We start from the raw sequence: 22,561 nt of genomic DNA on the forward strand, positions 1-22,561 counted from the left end.
ATTAGCGAAGTGTTTGAGACGTCGATCTCCCGCAATCCGTCCCTCATATTGGTTCGGCATGAAAATTATTTTCATCCTATGTCTGTCATTGGACAGCATATGAAAGTATTTCATATTATCATTAGAAGCTTGACATATCAATAGGAGGATGTCCAAAATAGGCACTAGTGTATATGCGAGTAAAGTGCAAACAAAAATAATTTGGCTATCCATCATCACTATGTGTTGCATTAGTGAATATCTGAACAACAAAGTGGCGGATTTATGTATGTTGGGAGCCATTAACAACATGAGATCCAAAATGATCATCAACACATACATATATGTGCGTAGAGTGGACAATAATGATATATGTGCGTAGAGTGGACAATAATGATTGCATATCCGTGGCCAAGCTTTGATAATGCATGCCAAAAAGTCTTTGTAATAATTAGTAATATAGTGTTTGAGATGTCGGTCTCTCGCAATTTGTCCCTCGGCATGGTTCGGCGTGAAAATTCATTTCTTCCTATGTCTGTCATTAGCCAGCATACGAATATATTTAGTATTATTATTAGAAGTTAAGACATATTAGCAGGAGGATATCCAAAATAGGCACTAGGGTATTTGTGAGTAAAGCGCACACTAAATAATTTGGGTATCCATCATCAATGTGTGTTGCATTAATGAATATATGAACATCGAGGTGACTAATTTATGCAAGTTAGGACTGACTAATAACATGAGATCCAAAATGAGCATGAACACATACATATATGTGCACAGAGTGGTCAATAATGATTGCATAACCGTGGCCAAGTTGTATATATTGCATTTATGAAACCCCGTTGTATCCACTATATATAAATCTCAACAAACGTACATCGCCTTCATCCATCTCTGTCCAGTACAACCTTCTACATCATTTATCTCTGTCTCTCTCATCATTCATACAACTTTGCCTTTCTAGATAGCCTCGTAGTTATGGCAACTATATCTACGACATCCATGTTCGTCTCCGCCATTGTTACCATGCTCCTTTCCATGGCTATCGCTGCTCAAGCTAGCAATGTCGGTGCTGGAAAGCCTGCGACCAATTTATTGGTGCAAGCATGCAAGAATGCTTCAATCAACTCTGAAAAAGTCCAAGAAATCACAGAGGAATTCTGCATCTCAACACTACAGTCAAACAACCGGACGGTTGAGGCTAAGGACCTTCGTGACCTGGCGCTCATCGGTGTCGACGTCCTCAGGGGTAGCTTAGTCACTGCGAGTGGCAAGATCAAGGAAATGCTATGAAGCGCCAAGAACGGCACATCAACAGCGCGTCGCCTCAACTTTTGTGAGGTGGACTGCAACGTCATGGTGAGCGTCCTAGACGTCTGCACAGCCTTGCTCAGAGACTACCGTGGCGATAACAGCAGCGACACCGATGGGCCACCGCCATTTGTGTTGCCTGACTGTGTGGAGAAGACGCGGGGCCTTGTCGCCTACTGCTGGGTTTAGCTTAGTGGTATTCCGCCGGGGCGGGATGTTGATGCGCGGCTCGAGGAATTCACTGAGCTGAGCAGCCTGGCCGCCCTCAACACTGCCTTGCTCGCACCATACAATGATGTTATTTAATTTGAGGCAGAAATGATACAATATTACTAATTTTTATTTGGAATAATATTAATAAATAAAGTGATGTCGTTGTGACATCAGTTTTTTTACGTAGTAATACGTGTCTCATTAATAAAATAAAAATTCACTTACAAGCCATCGACATTACAGGACTGAAAAGATATTTTGTGTTTTCCTTATTTTGAGTACTATATACAGCACGTATTTTACGAGAGGAAAACTATGGGTGCCATATTTTTGGGTTTCTACTAGGGGAGGGAAACCTTGAGCGGGACATGCTGTCTGGCTACTCGTCGGCTTCCTCAATCCTCACACCGCCACCGCTGAAAATCCCAGGAAGGTAGCGAGTGCCTAGCTAAATCGGCAGGCGTCGCCGCTACTCTACCGGCTTCGGTACGATGCTTGCGCTCTGATCAGTGTACGCTCTCGCGGATCCTGCCGAGCTCCTTGTTGCAGGGCTCCGCGCGCCACCTGCTCGACGGAATGCCTGGCTCGACACGCCGCAGCCCGCAGGTAAGCACCCCGCTGGCCGCTGCGAACCCAATTCAGGAACTTCTTGAACTGAAAAGCGATTGCGCACGGACAACGCACACAGAGTAGCTACATATACTCGATCTTTCTGACATCACATCAGAGAGCATTTTACATAGTGCTACTGTACTGTATTACATTACATGGCTTTGATAATTTTTCCAAATCGCCTGAATAATCTAGCTAGTCCCGTCCATTGTACATCCTATATCGTCTTTGTCTGGGTGGGTTTCGTGAGTGCTTGTCGTCTGGAGAAAGGCCGTGTGGTGTGTGTGAGCGGTCTTTCTGCCGGGCTCTGCTGTGCGCCTAGTTGGGTTCATGCCGATTTCGCCGCCGTTCAATTGTTTGTGGTGCTTTAGAACCCCTTGGATCTCCGTGAGTACTCCTTGATGAGCCTGGAGAATTCAGAGTTCTCGTCCTCCAGTAATCTCGACGGCGTGTCGTATTCTATAATTCTTCCTGCTCAGCACAAACGAGTACGGATCTTAGCACTGCAGCAGCTAGGTCCTAAAATGTGGATAAATATTTTGGGTTCTTCGATGACCTGGCTTACCTTCGCTGAAGACGAGAATAAGATCACTGTCGATAACTGTGTGAATTCTATGTGCTACTGTCAGCACCGTGCAGTCCCCAAACTCCTCACGGAGTGTTTGCTGGATAATTGCATCTGTAGATGAGTCAACTGAAGCAGTTGCCTCATCGAGGACAAGGACATTGCTTCGCTTCAGTAGAATCCTTCCCAGGCAAAACAACTGCCTCTGTCCGACACTCCAGTTTTCCCCATTTTCGACAACTGCAGTAGAAATCTTATTTGATCATCTCAATGGAGATATACATAATCTCTTAGCCAATCTAGCATATGTGTGCTATTGTACACAAAAACAAACCTGTTGAGTCCAGCTTCTTTGGGCTTTGACGAACTATGTCACCAAGCTGGCATTTGTCCAATGTCTGGCCAAAAGAAATGTACACTTGTGTTCAGTAGAGGAATTACATCTTTCCGTTCTTTTAACCATTACAATTTTTCGACAATTTCTCCTGTTCTTTTTGTTCATTATATAGATATATTTGAAGAATAGATTTGATAAGGTTGCAATCTGTATGAAACATTGCATCAGCTTCGGTATTTGCAATTGTAAAAGTGACCATCCAAATATGTTTCCTAGAGTACGCTGTCAGAAATTTTGACCTTTCATAGATTAACATAATCACGAGATCATATTTCATCAGCATAAACGGTTATTGATATTTACGTTGAAAAGATACCATTATCCAGAACTATTGTTTTGCAACATGGACTATTGGCAATAATGAGCAATGATACGAGGTGTTAGGCTCTCTTTTGCTGCACATGCTATATAATTTACTCTCTTATAATTAAAACATGTATAATTTACTTATTTACCTCCCATATATGTTGGTCAGAATATTCATTCAGTGGATCAAGATTTCCTCTCACTGTGCCCTCAAACATGGTTGGATCTTGTGGGATGATGCTAAGTCTGCCTCGTAAATCATGCAACCCGATTTTGCTGAGATCAACATCGTCAATTTCTATTGTTCCTACCCTTGGTTCAACAATCCGGAAAAGTGCTTGAATCAAAGTTGACTTTCCACTTCCGGTACGTCCAACAATCCCCACCTTCTTCCGTCCTGGAATTGTACATGATATATTTCTTAAAACAGATGGGAGATGCTCTGCATATCGAACCTGTAAAAGCAAATAGTTACATTAGGTGGCCTCATCTGAGCATGCACATATTTTACAAGAAAATACAAAAATAAAAGAGATTATATTTTATTAAAAAGTACGAGCTTCCCTTCTACTATATTGTAGAGAATGTAAGGGTTTGCTTATATGTCAATAACTCAGCAAGCATTCTTTTATCTGCCACTTTTGTTGTTCATTTTCTCATATGTCTTTTTATTTTTCAACATGTACCATGTAATTTTGTATCGTTCCATACAAGTCATGATTAGTCTGTCCTGGATTATCCAACTATTCTCTTTTTCTGATAGAACATTAAACTGTTATGAACTATGAGCTTTTCTAATATGAGTGTTGCTTGGGAAGATATTTCTGCAAGCTGGTTTAGCCTGCTATAGAGCAAATGTTTATTCAAACTTAATAAGTTGTGTTTGTAGGCTAATATACCCCAGCGATAGAATAAATATTATGTCATATACATATGCATACGCGTGCTTATTTAGGGTGGTTAGCCATAAGTGATAACTCGCAGTAACATCATGCATACCTCCAAATTTCTTATATTAATAGTCCCATCCTTTGGCCAGCTGTTTGGGGGCCGGTGATCGTCAACTATTAGAGGAGCCTCACTAGGGATCCTTGAGTACTGCATTATTCTTTCAACTGAAATCATTTTATTCTCTGTGTTGCAAATGTTCCAGGTTATAGATGACAACTGCCCATTGAGGTTCAGTGCATAAGTCACTGCAAGTCCAGCGATGCCTGTACATACAATTATGTCAGTTTTGCAGCCACCAAAAATCAGTGATCGGAGTATAGACTGCAAAAATGAATCAACTATAACTTGTCTGCATGAAAAAACTTACTTGGATTTATAAAACCTTCGGGAAGACTCACCAACAGAGTCAAAGAAAAGGCAAAGACAAAGTTAGATAGCATGTTTAGCCTGAAGCAAAGCCACTCGATAGCTGAGATGTTATGGAACCATGGTCGTGAGTGGTTGTTAACAAGACTGATGTTTGCTTTTCTGAAACGGTCTTTCTGTCCATATGCTCTAATACTTGCCGCTCCTGTAAGTGATTCCGCGAAATGATGGAGGATTGGAGCCCTTTGAATTTGTGAGAGACGAGCCAGCTCTCTCGCTGTTGGTATGTAGTACCTCTGCATGTCACAGGAAAATATTGGATTCAGTGCTTTGTTAAAAGAATCTATCAAGGAGGAAATTTGCACTTATGGCTTCCTGGAATTAATCGTGCACAGAAGTAAATTGGTGCATACAATGTACTAGGACAAGTTAAATCTAGTGCAAGAATATCATAGTGGGGAGCTCTTACTTGAAACACATAACAGATTGCTGTCACTGGAATAAAGATGGCAAAAACTGGCCACGCAACTTGTGACATAACTCCAATGGTCCCCAGAATTTGTATAACTGAAAACGCGCACCAACCAAGCTTGCTTGCTATTTCCAGATCTAAAACACTTTGGTCACTGGAGACCTGTTACAATGTACAGTACACAGTTATTAATTTTAAGGTGCGTGGGAACAAGGCAGTACAGAATTGATGTGAGGAGTAATTGAACACCAACCCTGTTTAGGATCCTGCCAGTGGGTGTGGAATCAAAGAAGGACATGGGAGCTCGGAGAATGCAATGGAGCATATTCTTGAAGAACTTCTCTGCTGTTAACAGGCCAACAAGTGACACAAGCATAGACCGACCAAAAACACATAGTGCACTTCCTATAGATAGCACTAAGTATACAGACAAAAGAAGGCCTAATCCAACTCTTGGAGTGGTTGCAGATGTTGGAGGACACGCCCATGCCATCCAATAGTTGCTTGCTACTTGGAATATTTGGAAGAATGACTGTGCCGCCACTATTACTGGTGCTAATGCGCCACCATGAATAGCCGTCAGGTATGCCCAGTAGACCGTCTTGCCAATTCCTCCCTTTTCTCGTTCTTCCTCTTGTGTCAGCCTTCCTTTTTCATTGAGACCTTGCGAGACATCGTGTTCAGACTCTTGCTTAATTATGCCCTGAACTTGATCATCAGTGTCGTTTTCTCTCTCAAACTCATCATCACTATCTGCTAACTTTTGGCTCTCTGTTGACAAAATTCTGCTGGAACTCTCGGCATTTATAACAGAGTCAATTGCCTGACTATGGGCTCCGACTATGGTTTCAAATCCTATGTTCTGTTTAAGAAGATCATCAAATCTTCCTTTCTGCACAATCTTCCCATCCTGCATCACCTATTATTTTGTACCCCTCTTGGTTATTTTACATATTAACATGAACATACATGTATTATTTACGAACAAAAGCATTTTGTTATATACTTACTAGTATAAGGTCTGCAGCTGGAAGAAATTCAACTTGATGGGTCACATACAATATCGTTTTATCTTTAAGCATCCCCATCAGGCAATCCTGTAGAATAATATAGTAGTTCATTCTGTTAGCATTTATGCAGACTGATGTCTCTAAACCACTGAATAATAAGGAAAAGTAGTGATATTTATCGTGTTCGAATCATATGCGACTAAATTATGGACACATTTATGGGTTTATGGACACTAAATAAACAAACCTTGAAAAGTTGGGCTCCGGTGTGAGCATCTACTGCACTGAAGGGATCATCAAAGAGATATATATCTGCATCCTCGTACACTGACCTTGCAATCTGAATCCGCTGCTTCTGTCCACCACTCATGTTAATTCCTCTTTCTCCAATCTCTGTCAAATCACCATTTGCAAATAGCTCAAGATCTTTAGTCAATGCACAAGCTTGTATTATCTTTTCGTACTTTTCCTTGTCATATGGGTTTCCAAACAGAATGTTGTCTCTGATGTTCCCAGACAGGATCCAGGCAGTCTGAGGAACATATGCTCTGCTCCCACTGACCCTCACGGCCCCGGCTAGCTTAGGCATCTCCCCAAGTATGCATGATAATAGACTGGATTTCCCAGAGCCGACCATTCCACAGATTGCTACTTTCATCCCTCTCTTTACTTTTAAATTTACATCTGTTATAGTTGGAGATGTGGTTTCAAGTTCCCAGCTGAATGCTCCATGATCAATCTCCACATCATAGTCTGTGGCACTCCTTGGTACTTCTGTAATTGCATCGTCTTTCAATTCTTCTTCCTGGAGGTATTGTGCTACTCGATCAGCTGAAACTTTTCCTTGAGCAAACACCGAAAGTAAATCGGGAAGTGTGAAGATTGGATCTTGTAGCATCCGGAACGTTGCAAGAGCAGACAAAACAGTACCAGCTGTTAGAGGAATCCCCATCAATATACATGTACCGAATGTTATGGAGGATATGAATGCAGGGGACCCCCAAAATATGAATGTTGTGAAAGCTGTCAACCTCACAGATTTCCACAACCAATTGTGCTCCTCCCTTCGCAAAGCTTCTAGCTTTTGAAGGTACTCTGTATCCCATGCTTGAAGTTTCAGTATTTTCATGCTTCTAAGTACTTCCGTTGTTGCCTTCATTCTGTTGTCTTTAGCAGCCATGATCTCTGATTGCAACCTTTTCTGCAGTCTGGTCAGAGGAATATTGCAAGCCATTATTACCAGTGTTGCTGCTAAACCAGCCCATGCTCCAGCCCCTAGGTTTAGATAGAGAACATAGACTGCTAGAGAAAGCTGTATGGGTAACATCCAAATGTAGTTTGTGTACCATATAACATCGGTTATCCTCTGTATATCTACACTCATGTAGTTTATGATCTCTCCACTGGTATGCTTTTGCCTTGCACTGCAGGATAACCGGAGCCCCTTTTGATAGATGTGGGATATCAAAGCAGCTCGTAGCCGCATCCCGAGCCGTCGAGCCCCAAAAATCCACTGCCTCTGAGCTACTGTCTCCACAACTTTGGCACTTAAAAATGCAGCAGCAAGAATATAACCTTTTTTCAGTCCATACTTCCTCTCTCCCCCGAGGAACCTCACCAAGTCATTAATCAGTGATGGTCCAACATAGGACGCACATGCACATAGGATCGCAAATACTGCGTTGATTATTGCTTTTCTTCTAATAAATAGGAACATTGCTCTATAGATTGATAAAGTACTCAAACCATGCCTGCGTTCAACATCTGCCAGGATCCTTTTAAATGAATCAGAGAGCAAATCGGCATAGTCCCTTTCATCAATATCTGGCACATCATTCTTATCTAGAGGTTTCTTATATCCAGTAGCAAATAGAGGACCCATCCACGAGAAGGTGACGAGGTCCAGAACGCTTGCCCTGCCATACAGACATGTCCTTTTGGTTTCTGTCTGCTGTCCTGCAGATGGACTCAATAGTGGCTCTGTTATGCCGCTGTTTATTGAAATGATTCCTGTTTTTCCTCTGGCAGAAATTGCAAACAAATAAGAGCAGATAACAAGTGTGAACAGGTCCATCAATTCGGCAAACCCCACATATCCATGATCTGATAAACTGAACCTGAGATCAAATATCACACTGATTACTGATTGCAGAAAGCTAAGTATCAACCATGCCCGAATAATGAGCGGATGCTTTGCAGAATTTGTCTTCTGTAGACTGAATACTGCTAGTGACAATATTATCCAGGAGAGCACCTGTATGCCTTCACCCAGAACAAAAGGTGGGTACTTGCAACCACTTATTCTTCCTTGTAACTGCAGAAAGAATATCCTCAGGACATGAGTGGCTAATATAAGCAGGCAGCAGACTTTGCTTGCTTGATATGAGACGCCCAGCTTTATGTCTGCATTCTGTTGTTCCTGATTAGAATGCTTATTGCTTTCAGGAGTTGCAGTCTTCAATCTCTGCCTGCACCATCTGATTCTCTTGAACAGATACTGAGCCGCGATACTCGAGATAAATACCAGTTGTATCAATACAAAAGTGCTCGTCCAGAAACAAGGTGAATATACTTCTGGCCATTCTCGCAGGTATTGCGATACAATGGAACCTGCAATGTTGTATAGCAAATTTGTGTGTCAAGAATCGACAACAGAATAAGTTATCCAACTTTATGAATATAACATAGTAGCTGCAATTATGTCATGAATGTTCAAGAAAACAATAAACAACATGCTTTTTTATGAAAACTGGAATCCCATGCTTTTTAGGAAAACTGGAATCCCCTGAGTAAGACACTGGTCCACTTTGGCAAAGACTTGATTTGTTGATATATTTTGTCCAAGCTAGTTCTACCAGCAACAGTGGAACCCCACAAGATTAAAAACCATAGTATATTCTTCTATTATTCCACTTACTTATTCACATGAATATTCCTCATTCCTTAATGTCAGTATAAATGTCATGTTAAAAGAGACTGATAGTGGCAGGGGCAAAAAGGTCTAGAAAAGATGTACTATCATCCTTGGTTTTTAGAGAGCTGCATAGGAGTGTTTGTTAGTCAGAGTGATATCATCTTTTTGCAGAAAGGATTTTAGGATTAAAACGGAACGCTGATCATTGCCCTTCACCTGGCTGTTATCGCTCCAGTTTGCAAAATTTCCTTTCAGGAGCATGTTTTGAACCTACAAGTTGATTGGCCCAGCCAAACATTCCTGTAGGTAAATTAATTAATGCAGCGATTTTTTTCGGGGAAGCAAAATTGAGCCTCACTTAGTTACATAACAAATGAACACATTCCACACAAACCACCGAGTGCCAACTAAATTACGGGCACATTCTTCTGCAGTTATACCCTCGTTGGGACACAAAAAAACAACCAAACAAACAAACCCTTACTAATAAGACTCGAAATTTCTTGCAGAATCCATTCGTTTGCAGGCCCAGAAAAGCAATACCAAAGGAGCGGGGGCTGAGGAAAGCCATGCAGTGCAATCGACTCGAGGAGAGGAGAAGAATCGGATGCATGGATGGATGAACCTGCCGTGTGCATGCAGGCGGGATGGGGATGGATCAAGACTTACTTGGCGAATCGCCGAGCAAAGCCGCGGCGCGGAGGAGGAACATCTCCTGCACCCTCGCGAGAGGAGGCGAGTGCAGGCCCCCTCCTCCTTCGTCCATGGCGCACTGAGGGTCTGTGGCAAAATGTGAGTGAGAGAGAGAGAGGGAGGGAGAGAAGGGAACGAGGGAGGGAGGGAGAGGTGGCGACGGTGATATACGGAGGAGGCGGGGAGACCCTTTGGCCCTGATGGGCGCAGCTTTGGCGTGTAATGCAGAGCACGCCGTGGCAGAGGATCCAGAAATGAAAAGAAATGCGGTGCGGTTTTCACCCGGCTGCTCTGGTCTGGTGCACCATGCATGCATAGTGGATCTGTATGCATGTCCATGTCCTACCGATTTGATGCTTGCTTGGTAAGGAGAATCGTCAATTTGGTATGGCAAACTGTTTAGGATGCAGTGACTATTCAACTGAATCGTGTGGATTTTAGTATATTGGTACTCCCCCCTGATGCCCTTATATTTCTTTACGGAGGGAGTTAGTGATCTAAACGTTTTTATATTTCTTTACGAATGGAATTAGTGATCTAAACGCTCTTATGTTTTTTTACGGAGGGAGTAGTATATGTATATAGTCTTACGTACCGAATGGAGTTCTTTGTAATAGATGATTTGAATCAGCGTGGTAAAGCGAATATTATGCCTGATATAGGCACCTTTTCCACAACCCACACGAGTTTATATTATCAGCAGTTCCATCTCATCCCTTGTGATTCAAGTGAAGGCGCACATCATCACTAGCTTTCCGTCCAATGCGCAGCGGCGCACTGGACGGCCAGGCGAGGTTAACGCGATCAAACGGCAGCCGTAGCCATCGCGACAGGTACGTGCAGAACAGCTTTAACCACGGACGACAAGAGAGCAAGGACAGTGCCGAGATTAGTAGCAGTATGATAAACAAAACAAATCTCCCCTATATATATTCCCCATCTCCTGATTCTGACCCGGCAGCACGATCGCATATGCTGATGCATCGGCGCGCAAAACGGCAACGGCGCCAGAAAATCTGAGCACGGAAGTACATTTATATTTGTCTGGTGTCCACGGGAGAAGGGCCTCACGTGGTGCCGTGCCGTGCCGTGCCGTCGCGGCGAAAAGCTATGCCGGTTTTGTTAACTCGCCTGCATCATATGGCATGGCCGCCGTGCAGAGCTAGCTAGAGGCCGGAGAGTGCGACGAAACTTGAGCAGAAAAGGGTTGGCTTCAAAATTAATTAATCAATCAGATAGAAAAGGTTGCACATCAAATACTACTATAAATATACTTAATCCAAGCACATGCTGCCCAACGTCGCCACCTGACGCAAACGCATGGCGCGCCAAGCTGCTGCTGCAAGTGGTGAATGACGAGGTCTTGGCCGTGACAAGTCGACTCAGATTCTTAAAACAGAACCGAGCGAGGGAGGGCTTTTACCACCGGTGTTGCGCGTGCGAGACAAGCAGACAGAAACCAACGTGAATACTACTACGTGGTAGTACGTGGTAGGTTATATGCGACGCAGGATGGCGACGGCGCACTAGCGAGCGTGGCAAAGCTGCGTGGGCTCGGCCAGGCTTTACGCCGTCGTCGTCGTTTTCTATCCGATGGACCGGCCGGCCGGCCATCCGACGTGCTCGTGCTGGGTGGACGGCCACGTCTGCTCCTCCTCTATGCAAAAGGAGGCCACGGCGAAAAGGGGGACACGGCCGAGTGGTGGTAGGGCGGGGGAGCGGCGGGCCGCGGGCCACTTGATCGGCGCGCGCTCGGCGTAGGAACCGAGGCCCCAACGCAACGGCCGCGCGCGCGGAGTTCCGGGAAGGTGAGCATGCGCCTGGTTTGGCTTTGGCTTTGGCCTAAGACTAGTCACAATGGAGACTAACTTAAAGTAGTAACATGCATATGTTACTAGTCTATGTTACTATCTTCACAGTGGGTAGTAATATATTTGTTGTGCCATGCATCATTTCATTTATTAGGTTGTAGGCTCATCTTTTCTTGATATATGTGATGTTACAGTAACTAGCTATGTTACCACATGCCTCTTTTTCTTCATTAATTACATGCCACATCGTCTATTTTGCCTAGATAAATGTGATGTTACCATCTATGTTACTCCCACTGTGGGCAGTCTAAGGCTAGTCGTTCAAGAAAATTTTGCTTATGTGACATGTAGTTAATAAGGAAAGATGTGTTTATAGTAACATAATATGTTACTGTAACGTAGCGCTTCCCAAAAAAGATGAATCTACAAGCTAATATAAATAAGAGACATTAGTACTATGTTACTTTACACTATGAAGATAGTAACTTAGACTAGTGTCATGTACATGACACTAATATAAGTTACTCCCCACTATGACCAGCCTAAGCCGTGATGCCGCTCGATTCGCTGCGGTGCCATTGCCAGTGCACGGCCGGCCGGGAATGCTCGGCTTCTTGCTTCATGTCCTGTGGGCGCTAGGTCCAGTCCAGTCACGCCTCACGAGCCGCGTTCGATCGCTCACAGTCACAGCCTCGTGTCGTGGCGACGTGTACTATGTACTACTAGCCCGTTTCATTGGTTAATGGTGACAAGCGCGGGCTCCATCGCTGCACTACTCACCTTAATTAGGTCGTTTTGGCTTCGATTTAAATGAACTCCCGCTTTCTTTCAGCAAATAATTATGATATACTTTCTCTGTTTGAAAAAGCTTGTCTTAAATTTGTTCCTTAAACGAATGTATCTAGCTAGCATTAATTCGATCGCACTACTACCCTAAAGAACAAGCCTTTTTCACACGAAAGGAGTGCCTGAGAGCGACCTGGCCAAGCGAAGCGACGGTCCATGCTGCCATGCATCCACCATCACTGCCCAAACTTTATACAGCAATATAGGCATGGCCAGCTAGCATGCGACATCAGAAAACTGCACTGCAGATCACACCGTACGTACACGTGCGTCTCTCTGCGACAAACGAGTGTCCTTTGTGCACGTACGTACGTACGTCTGTATACGTTCTAGAAGACCACACGTACTAGTGCTGTACAAACTGTAGAGCCTGGCTACAGTAGGCAAGCTGTACGTGTGTGGCTTCATGTGGCGTACATCGGTATGAATCTTTATCTTTATCTTTATTTTTATCTTTACCTAATAATAAAATAAATTGGGTTTCTTTCGTCCGTCATGGCATTTTTCAGAAAAGTTTCTTGATTTTAGATAATTTAACCCGCAGTTCTGTTTTAACTTAAAACGAATCGTTATTTTTGTATTTTACACAAAAGTCCCTGTCTTTTTTTAAAAGCAACCCGCCATCCGGATTTAAGTCACACTCAAACCGTTTAAGTCAAATAAATGCTTTTTAAAATCATCCATATCTTTTAAACCGTAACTCCGATTTGAAGTAATTCATCCGCGGATCATATTTAAGTCAAACAAATGCTTTTTAAAATCATCCATATCTTTTAAACCGTAACTCCGATTTAAACATGTTATATATGAAATTTGATTAGAAAAATATGTAGAATATGATTATGAGATTATTTTACATGTTAAGTACTTTTAAATATTATTTTGGAATATATATTTGAGTCAAACCAAATGATTTTCTAAATTATATGTATCTTTTAAACCGTAACTTCGATTTTAACATATTATATATGAAATTTTATTAGAAAAATGTGTGGAATCTAAATATATGTTACTTTTACCTGTTAAATATTTTTAAAATATTTTTATGGAAGCAAACTTATAATTTATAGCGCAAGATTCATTTTTTTTCATACCGGCGGCGATCCGGATTGCAAATAAACACCCCACTATAACCATACAAAAAGAAACATCGATAACTACACATGCATACCTTTAAAAAATATCGCAGGGAAAAAAACAGATTTCTCATCGCGAGAGTGAGAGAAAGCGAGCGAGAGAGAGAGAGGGAGAGAGAGAGAGGGAGGAGAGAGGGAGAAAGAGACGCATTAGGATTAACCATATTCAACACATGTTTTTTATTGTTTTGTGTGAACACCGAAGCCATCGCCGGCGAGAGTGAGAAGGAGGGTAAGCGGCAACACAAATATGATGTCTCGTAAAAATAAAGGAGATGGACATATTGTGGTCTTGAGCGATGGTTGTTGAGTTAAGAGAGTGTGTTATGTTTTCTCTTCCGTTGCAACGCACGGATTCTTTTGCTAGTACAGTACAAACTTTGTACAGAGAGAAATACTCGAGCTTTGTCAGACAACTATTGCACTTCGAATATTCCAATGAACCAGCCAGATCAGTTTAACCTACGTACGTAGCTCCTCGAGTTTCTCTCAGTGCTAAGTTAATTAGTGCTCGGTAACAAGTTTGAAGCGCCAAGACTAAGGTGAGATGCAACACAATTTACTAAGAGCATCTACGGCCGAGCGCCCCAAACAAGTTCAAACATCCGGGCAATTCGCCTGGTCACTGACCGGTCACAAAAATGTGATCTGGATGGACGTCTCAAATGAGTCTCAAACGTTCGTGCTTATCGGCACCCTCATATTCAATCCAAATATGAAGTGGATATGGGGGCGTCTGGGCGTGTCCACCAGGTAGGACTGACAATGGGGCCCCTTGCAGAATCGTTCAGAAAACAAGCGGTCCAACGGACATCTCCTCCTTCACCGCGGTGTGAACGTCGCGTGGCGTCGCCCCGGCTCGCCGCCCGGTGCCAAATTCGGCCGGCGTCCCCCAACCCTAGCCCACGCACCTCCTCCCTCTCTGCGCCGTAATCCGAGCCCAATCCGCCTCCTCTCCCTCCCTCTCCCTACGCTCTCCGGCATCGCTATGGTCTGGCGGAAGATCACACGTACGCTACGCACACGCTGGAGCGCCGGTACCAGATCATGGAGGAGATTCAGGCGAGGCACGCTGGTCGCATCGCTGCCGGGCTGCCTCCGGACTTGCCGGAGCCGGAGGAGGAGGAGGGAGAGCAGCTGCCGGAACTGATGAAGGTGGCGGATCTGAGCTTCAACATGGAGGATGCGAAGGCAGAGTTCGCTGTAGCCCAAGCCGCGGAAATGGCAGAGCAGCAGACCATCCTGGAGTCCATCTAGGATGATGCCTATGTGAAGGCCAACCGTAGTTTCTCCGGCAGGAGCGGGCGGCAACCGACGTGCTCTTCGCCGAACTTGATGCGGAGATAGAGGAGGAGGCCGGACGGAGCAGTAGGAGGAGACGGAGCTGGAGCTGCCACCCATGTGCCCGGAGCCGGGCATGAAGATAGTTGACATCTTCGACCAGGAGTACCTTAGATGATCTATATGATACATAGTTTTTTATCTTTGCGTGCTTTTGTATGGATTTATGAATTCTAGTATAACGTGTCCGGATGTAGTTGTGCGAATTTGAGCACTGACGTTACGGCTTGCGAGCGTGCTCGGGCGCGTCCGCAGGTGTTTAAGAGGTGATATTTTATGATATGCCGCTGTAGATGCTCTAATTGCGCTGCCCGCTCGTAGCATAGGGCGACACTACAAGAGTTAAACAACTTTTTTTTGGAAGTACAAGAGTTAAACAACTACTGGTGCAGATATGACTGAGAGCATATGCGATGGATCGGACATCGGAAAGCGCACATTGGTTCCTGCTCGCTTTTGCTGCGCGTGCTGGTCGATCGATGGATGCAGCCACGATCTGCAGCGGTTAGGTGGCCGAGATCCACAAGTTGTAGTATCGTTAGGCCTTGTACAATGAAAGGTGCTTAGAGAGATGCTTAAAAAATAAACCGGGTTTTTCTGAAGCATCGGTGTCTATTTCTACAGAAGAGACGCTTAATTAAGCGTCTATCATATATAAATAAGCACCGGTGCTTAAAAAAGTTTAGTTTGTTTCTCTAAGCATCTCCCCTAAGTATCTTCTATTGTACAAGGCCTTAAGACAGTGACCGCGTCATTCCTTTCCCTGACAGGCGCCGTGTGCAATTATTGGAGCCCCGTCACCATAGGTTGAGAAGTCTGCACTGGCCACCAAGGAGAATGCACCGCCACAACCAAATAAGCAGCGTCTTGTACGTACACGCGTCGTCGCACTTTCCACTCTTGTCACTTTCGAATCTCGATCACGTACGTACTTGCCGCCGGTAACAACAAACAAGGAATCATCGGGGAAACTTCTTATATCTCATGCTTAATCACCTTACCTTGGGTGCCACGTAACCAGCTCGATCGGGCGGGAAAAAATAGGTCGGTACACAGGACGGGACAAAGTGGTTGGCCGAGGAGGATTAGAGATCCGTGCGGCGCAAGTCGATCCAGCTCGACCCGACTGAGAAGTCTAGTCTCCTCAATGATTCCACAATAATAATGCTTGCTTGGTCGATCGTTTTCGTGTGAGGTGTTGTGGGAGATCGACGTGAGTGCGGTCCGACGTGCCGCCTTTCCCCCTTTCTTTTTCCGCTGCATAAGCACAGTACGTAGCACCTTGGTTGCTACTCCATCAACTCGTCCTGGTCAGTCAATGGATACCGTTCTTTGCTGGAGTATGACTGTAAGCATTGTCTTTTTTCTCTTGACCTGTACTTGCTGGGAATCAATGGGTGGCCAGAAATTCGTTTTTAGTGGATCTGTTGGGCAGATTTTTCTTACGCAACTTTGGGCACATTTGTCGGCAGGAGTTTCTTCTTTTTAATACAAGATTAAAGATTTTATTTTTTGAGAAATTAAAGATTTGTTTTTTTAGGCAAACTCCGGAGCTTTTCTTTTCTTTTCTTTTTGAGTTGCGGAGCTTTTTTTATTCAAACGTCACCAATGTTTTACAGGGCTTCCTTCGCTTGGAATTCAAAGTCGCTTTAGGTTTGTTATCCAGACGGGAATGCAGGCCGAGTCAGTGGTATTGTAGGGCTGGACGTACCCCTCAGTCTGTTAATGGGCCGGTGTAACACTGTAAATTTTCAATGCGCGTTATACATTTTCTGTATACATATTAATATTTTTTGATACAATTGAAACATATTTTTAAATATATGTTTTAATTTATTTAAAATATTTTAAAAAATCAAATACATTTTGAGCATGTTTTTGAATGGTACGAATCATTTTTACAAATTACAAAAAATATATGGTATTTTTTAATGTGACAAACATATTTTTGAAATGTGAGAAATTTTTAAAAATTACACAAACTTATTAAATTTGAGATAATATTTTCTAAATATGTGGTGAACATTTTTAAAATTTTCATTAAAATATTTCCCATTTATAGAAATAAAAATATATCAAAAACGAAAAGAAAAATAGCAGAACAACATGTGTGCTAATGAGCCAGCACTTTTGACATGCTGGGCCGACCCATTTAGAGAGCAACTAACCGAGGAGTGCTTCTTCGGGAGCCTCTCCAACAATCACCTCGGGTGGGCTGAGAGCACGTCACTTGGCACGCTCTCAGCCGCCTCAAGACGGGAATGCACAAAGAGTACCCTTCAGTCTGTTAACGGGCCGGTGTAACACTGTAGCTCCCTCAAGCGATTTTGGCAAGGTACTATGGGAGTAATTTTTTTCTAAAAAAAATCCATGAGATATAACTTTCTTTGTTTCTATGAGTTTTATTATCGGTTTACATCGATTTTCATTGGACATATTTTTTCTCAAATACATATTGACTTTTTCAATGCACGTTATACATTTTCTGTATACATATTAATATTTTTTGATACGCATGAAACATATTTTTAAATATACTCCCTCCGTTCCGAATTACTTGTCTTAGATTTGTCTAGATACGGAGGTATCTAGCACTAAAATAAGTCTAGATACATCCGTATCTAGACAAATCGAAGACAAGTAATTCGGAACGGAGGGAGTATGTTTTAATTTCTTTCATATTTTTGAAATGTGAGAAATTTTTAAAAATTCCACAAACAACGTGTGGGCTAATGAGCCAGCACTTCTGCCATGCTGGACGGCCCATTTAGGGAGCAACTAACCCAGGAGCGCGAGCCTCTCCAACAATCATCTTGGGTGGGCTGAGAGCATGCCACAGCCGCCGCCACTTGTCGTGCTCTGGGTGCTCCATTTGATTTTTTTATTTTCCGCACGCGTTTTCGGCCTTTTAGATTGTTTCTTTCGGGGTTTTTTCGGCTTTTCGATTTTCCATGGGTCTTTCTTAGCTTTTGGACTTTTTTTTAAAAAGGGCGAAGAATTTTTTTTCGTTTTTCCTTCCACGAGAGGCACGGTTTTGCTTTCGCGAGAGGCACGGATTTCCTTCTGCGAGAGGCATCGCTGTGCCTCTTGAAAACAAAAAAATGTTTTTCTTTTTTTCCTTCCGTGAGAAGCAGGATTTTGCTTCCGCGAAAGTCACTCTTGGAAATATAAAAAATGTGTTTTCTTTTTTTCGTGAGGTACGGTTTTGCTTTCACGAGAGGCACGAATTTGCTTCTGCAAGGGGCACGGCCATGCCTCTTGGAAACGAAAAAAAACACATTTTCCCCTTCCGCGAGAGGCACGGGTTTACTTTTCGTGGAGGCACGGATTTGCTTTCTGTGAGAGGCACAACATGCCTCTTTCGGAAAGGAAAAACGGCGTGCTTGTGGTTTGGTTTTTTCGTGAAAAAAAGTTCGTCAAAATCTATCAATATAAGATCTAGTTTTGAAAATCTCAATGTGAGGAATCTAATGGTGAAAACATTTCGAGATTTGGACGCATGGTTTAAGAGATAAAACGTTTTAAATAAACGGCTCTAGAAAAAAGGCGACAAATGATGCATTTTCGCCGCTTGTCGCAACTTGAGGAGATGAGAGTGACCTTTACAAAGAGTGCGCTTTAATTAGTGATTTCGCAGTTCTTTCGTCTTGCTGTAGGTAAGACAAAGAGCCTGCGGCTATGTTCCCCTTATTGCAAGAAAGGAAGCCCATTTTTCACCCTTAAATGTGGCCCGATGGACAAATAACCTCCAAAACTCTAATTTGGTATGATTTTGACTCCAAAAATTCTGAAAAGCGGATAAATCTTCCCCTCGGGTGATTTTGTTGCTAACTTGTCAGATTTTAGGCGGTTCTGGAAGATGATAAGGGATGACATTTTTGGCATGGCACTGACCGCTTTTCTTGGTTGCACTGGACCAGACAAGTCGCTCGGTTCCTTCACTAGTCGCTCCCTTCATTCTCCATTAGCAAGGACGCCGCCGTGGTAGATGGCGTCGAGGCTAACACCATGGCGGTCGTTGATGTCCAAATCCTCAGCCCTTGCTCTCTTCCTCGTCCCTAGTCTGCCTCCTCATCCAAATCTCCGTCCTCTCGGCTCTTCACCTTTGCCTTGGCCATAAACTGAAACTCTAGTTCTCCAAATGCCTAATCGCCATGGCGCATAGCTCTAGGAAGAACGATCGCTTTGAATTGCTGCACGTGCGTACCAATACTCGCCTTCACAGGCGACGTGGTGGCCGGGCCCAGCAGGACATGGCTCGTGATGCCGACGTCAATCATTTTTTTATATTCAAATGCATATAGCTCAAAAAAATACTTAAAATAAATAAATAAATAAACCACAAATTTTAAAAATGTTACTATAATATAAAAAATATGTTAGTGCAGTTTTCAAAAAAAATGTTCGTGCAAACGAACAATGTTGCCACATTTCAAAAAACAAATGCGCTTTTTTAAAATGTGTATAAATGTAAAAATAATGTTTGCATAATGTAAACAAATGTTTTGTACCATTAAGAAATATTCCCTCGTTACAAAAAGTATGTTCGTGACACTAAAAAAACATTGTAAAGACATCAAACATCTTAAAAAATTATTTCCCTTAATTGAAAAATGTGTGTGACATTTTTAATAAATAAGCACATGCTTCTAAAATATTTCCGTGAAATTGTTCAAAAATGTTTCTAAAATGCAATAACAATGTTCGCGTAGTTTAAAAATAATATTGCCGTTAAAAAATGTTAATTGTGTATTTGAAAAAAGTTACTGTGTATTCAGAAATGTGTTAAAACTATAATTACATCATGTATTTGAAAAATGTCCAATGTGTATCAAAAAGTGTTTCGAGTGCACTGTAAAAATGTAAATTTGGTACTGAGAAAAAAATACATGTATTAAAAAAAGATAACCAATAAAACCGACAAAGAAACAAAATGAGAATGAAAGAAAACAAATAAAACCAAAAAGAGAAACAAAGTGTAGCTATGAAAAATAGAAAAAAAACAATGAAAAACAAACAAAACCGAACTAAAAGAAAAATGGTGAAAAAACAAAAAGAGAAAAGGAAAAGGAAAGGAAAAACAAAAAAACGATTGTTTTCAAAAAGGAATCGGGATGCGCGACACATAGCTCTAGACCAGACACGCCCGTCCCGGTTCCTGCTGGGCATATGGAAGCGATGCTTATGAGTTTCAACAAAGCCTATAAGCCGAGTGGTTCTTCCATTGGCACACCGTTTCACGGTGGAAAAATGGTGCGAGTTGCTGTGTCGACCGAGTGGACTAGCTCAATGAAACAGTTGGTTGGAACCTTCCATCGTTTTTGGCCGCCTTTACGAAGGTTCCACGAATTCTCACTCTTTTTTGTGTGTGTTTCTCTTTACCTATTTTTTCATATTTATTCCTTTTCTATTTAAAAATAAATATCTACTTTTTAAATACACCTTGTATATTTTTCATATACATGTTGCACGTATTTGAAATACACCATGAACATATTTGAACATTTTTTAGATGTTAAGCATTTTCAGTTACACATTGAACATTTTTTGAATAGACGTTAAACATTTTATCAATACATCTGAAACATTTTCAGATACACATTAAACATCTTTTAAAATATATGATGATCATTATTTTTAAATACACCTCGATCATTCTTCGTATGCACGGGAACCTCTTTTTATATACGTTGATTATTTTCCATATAGTTGGTAACTTTTTTTTTCAAATACATGTTTGAACATTTTTTGGAATACATGATACATGTTGAATAGACGTTAAACATTTTTTGCATGGTCCTGGTAGAAACATTTGTTTAGAGTATGCGGATTCTTTTTTACATTGTATAAATATTTTCTTTAAATGTCATCAACATATTTTTGAAGATGTGTGAAAGTTTTAAAATGTAACAAAAATATAAATGGCATGAAACATTTAAAAAAATATGAGAACTGTTTTTTACATTGCATAATTTTATTCTTCTTAAATATCATGAAGATTGTTGTTTGAAACATGTGAACATTTTTTGAATGTCACCAACATTGCTTTTATGGTCCAAGCAGTTTCTACAAATTGCGAAAATAAGAATTTTAGACTGGAGTTAATATTTTTAAAATACTCGAGAAAAGTTTTTAAAATTTAAGTAAATTAATTTTTGTAATATTTGTATTTTGAATATTTGAAAATATAAGGAAAATGGAGTGAATAAAATATATAAAAGAACGAACAAACAAAGAAGTGAAGAAGAAATCGAACGAACACCCCTGAGGCCCTGATAAAAGAGAATAGATTGGGGCTAATGTCAATCCCACTTCTGCCATTAATCCACTGATCATGCCCGTTCAGAGTTGATAAACATGATCCATCGATCTCTGCCACACGATAACAATGTTCAGGTCGGACGACGTGACAAGGAGCAGGCGTAGCCATCCTGCTGTGTTGGCAGTTGGGCAACGAGTGGTGCCCGGTCGTCGCGAAGGAGGCGCCCTCCTTCCCAAGGTCCTCCAAGACGCCCCCCTGCACTACTGCACAAGTTCCTTCTTTGTGGCCAACAAATGTCTCGTGGAGGTGGACCTCCGGGAGTGGCGCAACGCAGCGCGCCAGGCGTCACTCGCGAAGTCGGACTTCGCACCGGCCAGGTACTCACAGAGAAATGGGCCTTGGATCATTCTAGGAGCACGACAAACCTCCGCTGGCCGCCAACGCCGATTCAGCAATTCGCTCCACCAAGTGGGGCTGGCTGAGTCCGAACGCTTCTCCTGGCTCCAAGGCAAAGGTAGATGGTGCAAGGTAGAGTCCACGGCCAACCATCGCCGCGAGGCGGAGGCAGCCAAGCGGCTGTGCCGCAAGCATGTTGCGGCGGCCGCAAAGGGTTGCTTTGACGCCCGACGGGCCTTCCTCCACCAGAAAGACGACAACAATCACGACTGCAAGAACAGCGAGGATGGCGGCTCACGCGACTGCACGTAAATGAACGGAGGTCCCTGTGGCCAAGGCGACCATGCCTAAGAGGTCATCAGTACCTCGTTTAGTTTAGATTTAAATTAGTTTGAACTTGTTAAATTTTGTCCGTTTGATGGTAAATATATTAATTTTTTACAAATTTCATTTCTTTAGCATGAATTTTGTCGGTGTTTGTGTTTGAACGTTTGAAGTGAGCCAAACATTTAATGCCCACGGTTGGATGGGTCGTGCTAGACTCATTGTCCGCGGTGTTGCCGTCAATTTGATGACTACCGTCGGAATTGTCCTAAAGGCCCATGCAAACGGACAAGAACTCAACTCTAGCACATGTTTTTATTGATCTATTCATAATCAATCATGACAATATATAAAACACAATAGGTGAGAAAAATTATATCCAGGTCAATGGATTATCTGGCGACGACTATAACCATTGGAACGAGTTGAAGGCATGTTGCCAGCATTGCCCCTCCCTCACTAAAGCCGATCAACCTTATTGTAATAGACAATCGGTGAGTCATCGGGTTAAGACCCCACAGGACAAGCGCACCAAAGCAACGACCATCGCCGATGAAAAGCGTTTGTAGATCGGAAGGATCAAATATGTAAACACTCAAACAAAGACGAACAAAGGCTAGATCCAAATAGACCCGCCGAAGACCAGCACC

The 22,561-nt window shown here is 42.5% G+C and overlaps 1 protein-coding gene across 1 annotated transcript; it reads right to left on the reverse strand.

Moving 5' to 3' along the window:
* Positions 1-2,196: 2,196 nt before the first annotated feature.
* Positions 2,197-10,041, reverse strand: LOC123190378 (putative ABC transporter C family member 15). Its single transcript, XM_044603004.1, has 11 exons — positions 9,772-10,041; positions 6,436-8,798; positions 6,189-6,275; positions 5,432-6,097; positions 5,176-5,340; positions 4,708-5,002; positions 4,389-4,603; positions 3,539-3,844; positions 3,021-3,084; positions 2,687-2,926; positions 2,197-2,592 (listed from the first exon to the last, which is right to left on the reverse strand). Exons 1-11 carry the CDS (start codon positions 9,866-9,868, stop codon positions 2,489-2,491), a joined length of 4,602 nt encoding a protein of 1,533 aa, XP_044458939.1. The 5' UTR covers positions 9,869-10,041; the 3' UTR covers positions 2,197-2,488.
* Between the last annotated feature and the right edge of the window lie 12,520 nt (positions 10,042-22,561).

This window comes from Triticum aestivum, chromosome 2A (assembly GCF_018294505.1).
Source record: "Triticum aestivum cultivar Chinese Spring chromosome 2A, IWGSC CS RefSeq v2.1, whole genome shotgun sequence".
NCBI classification, from domain to species: domain Eukaryota; kingdom Viridiplantae; phylum Streptophyta; class Magnoliopsida; order Poales; family Poaceae; genus Triticum; species Triticum aestivum.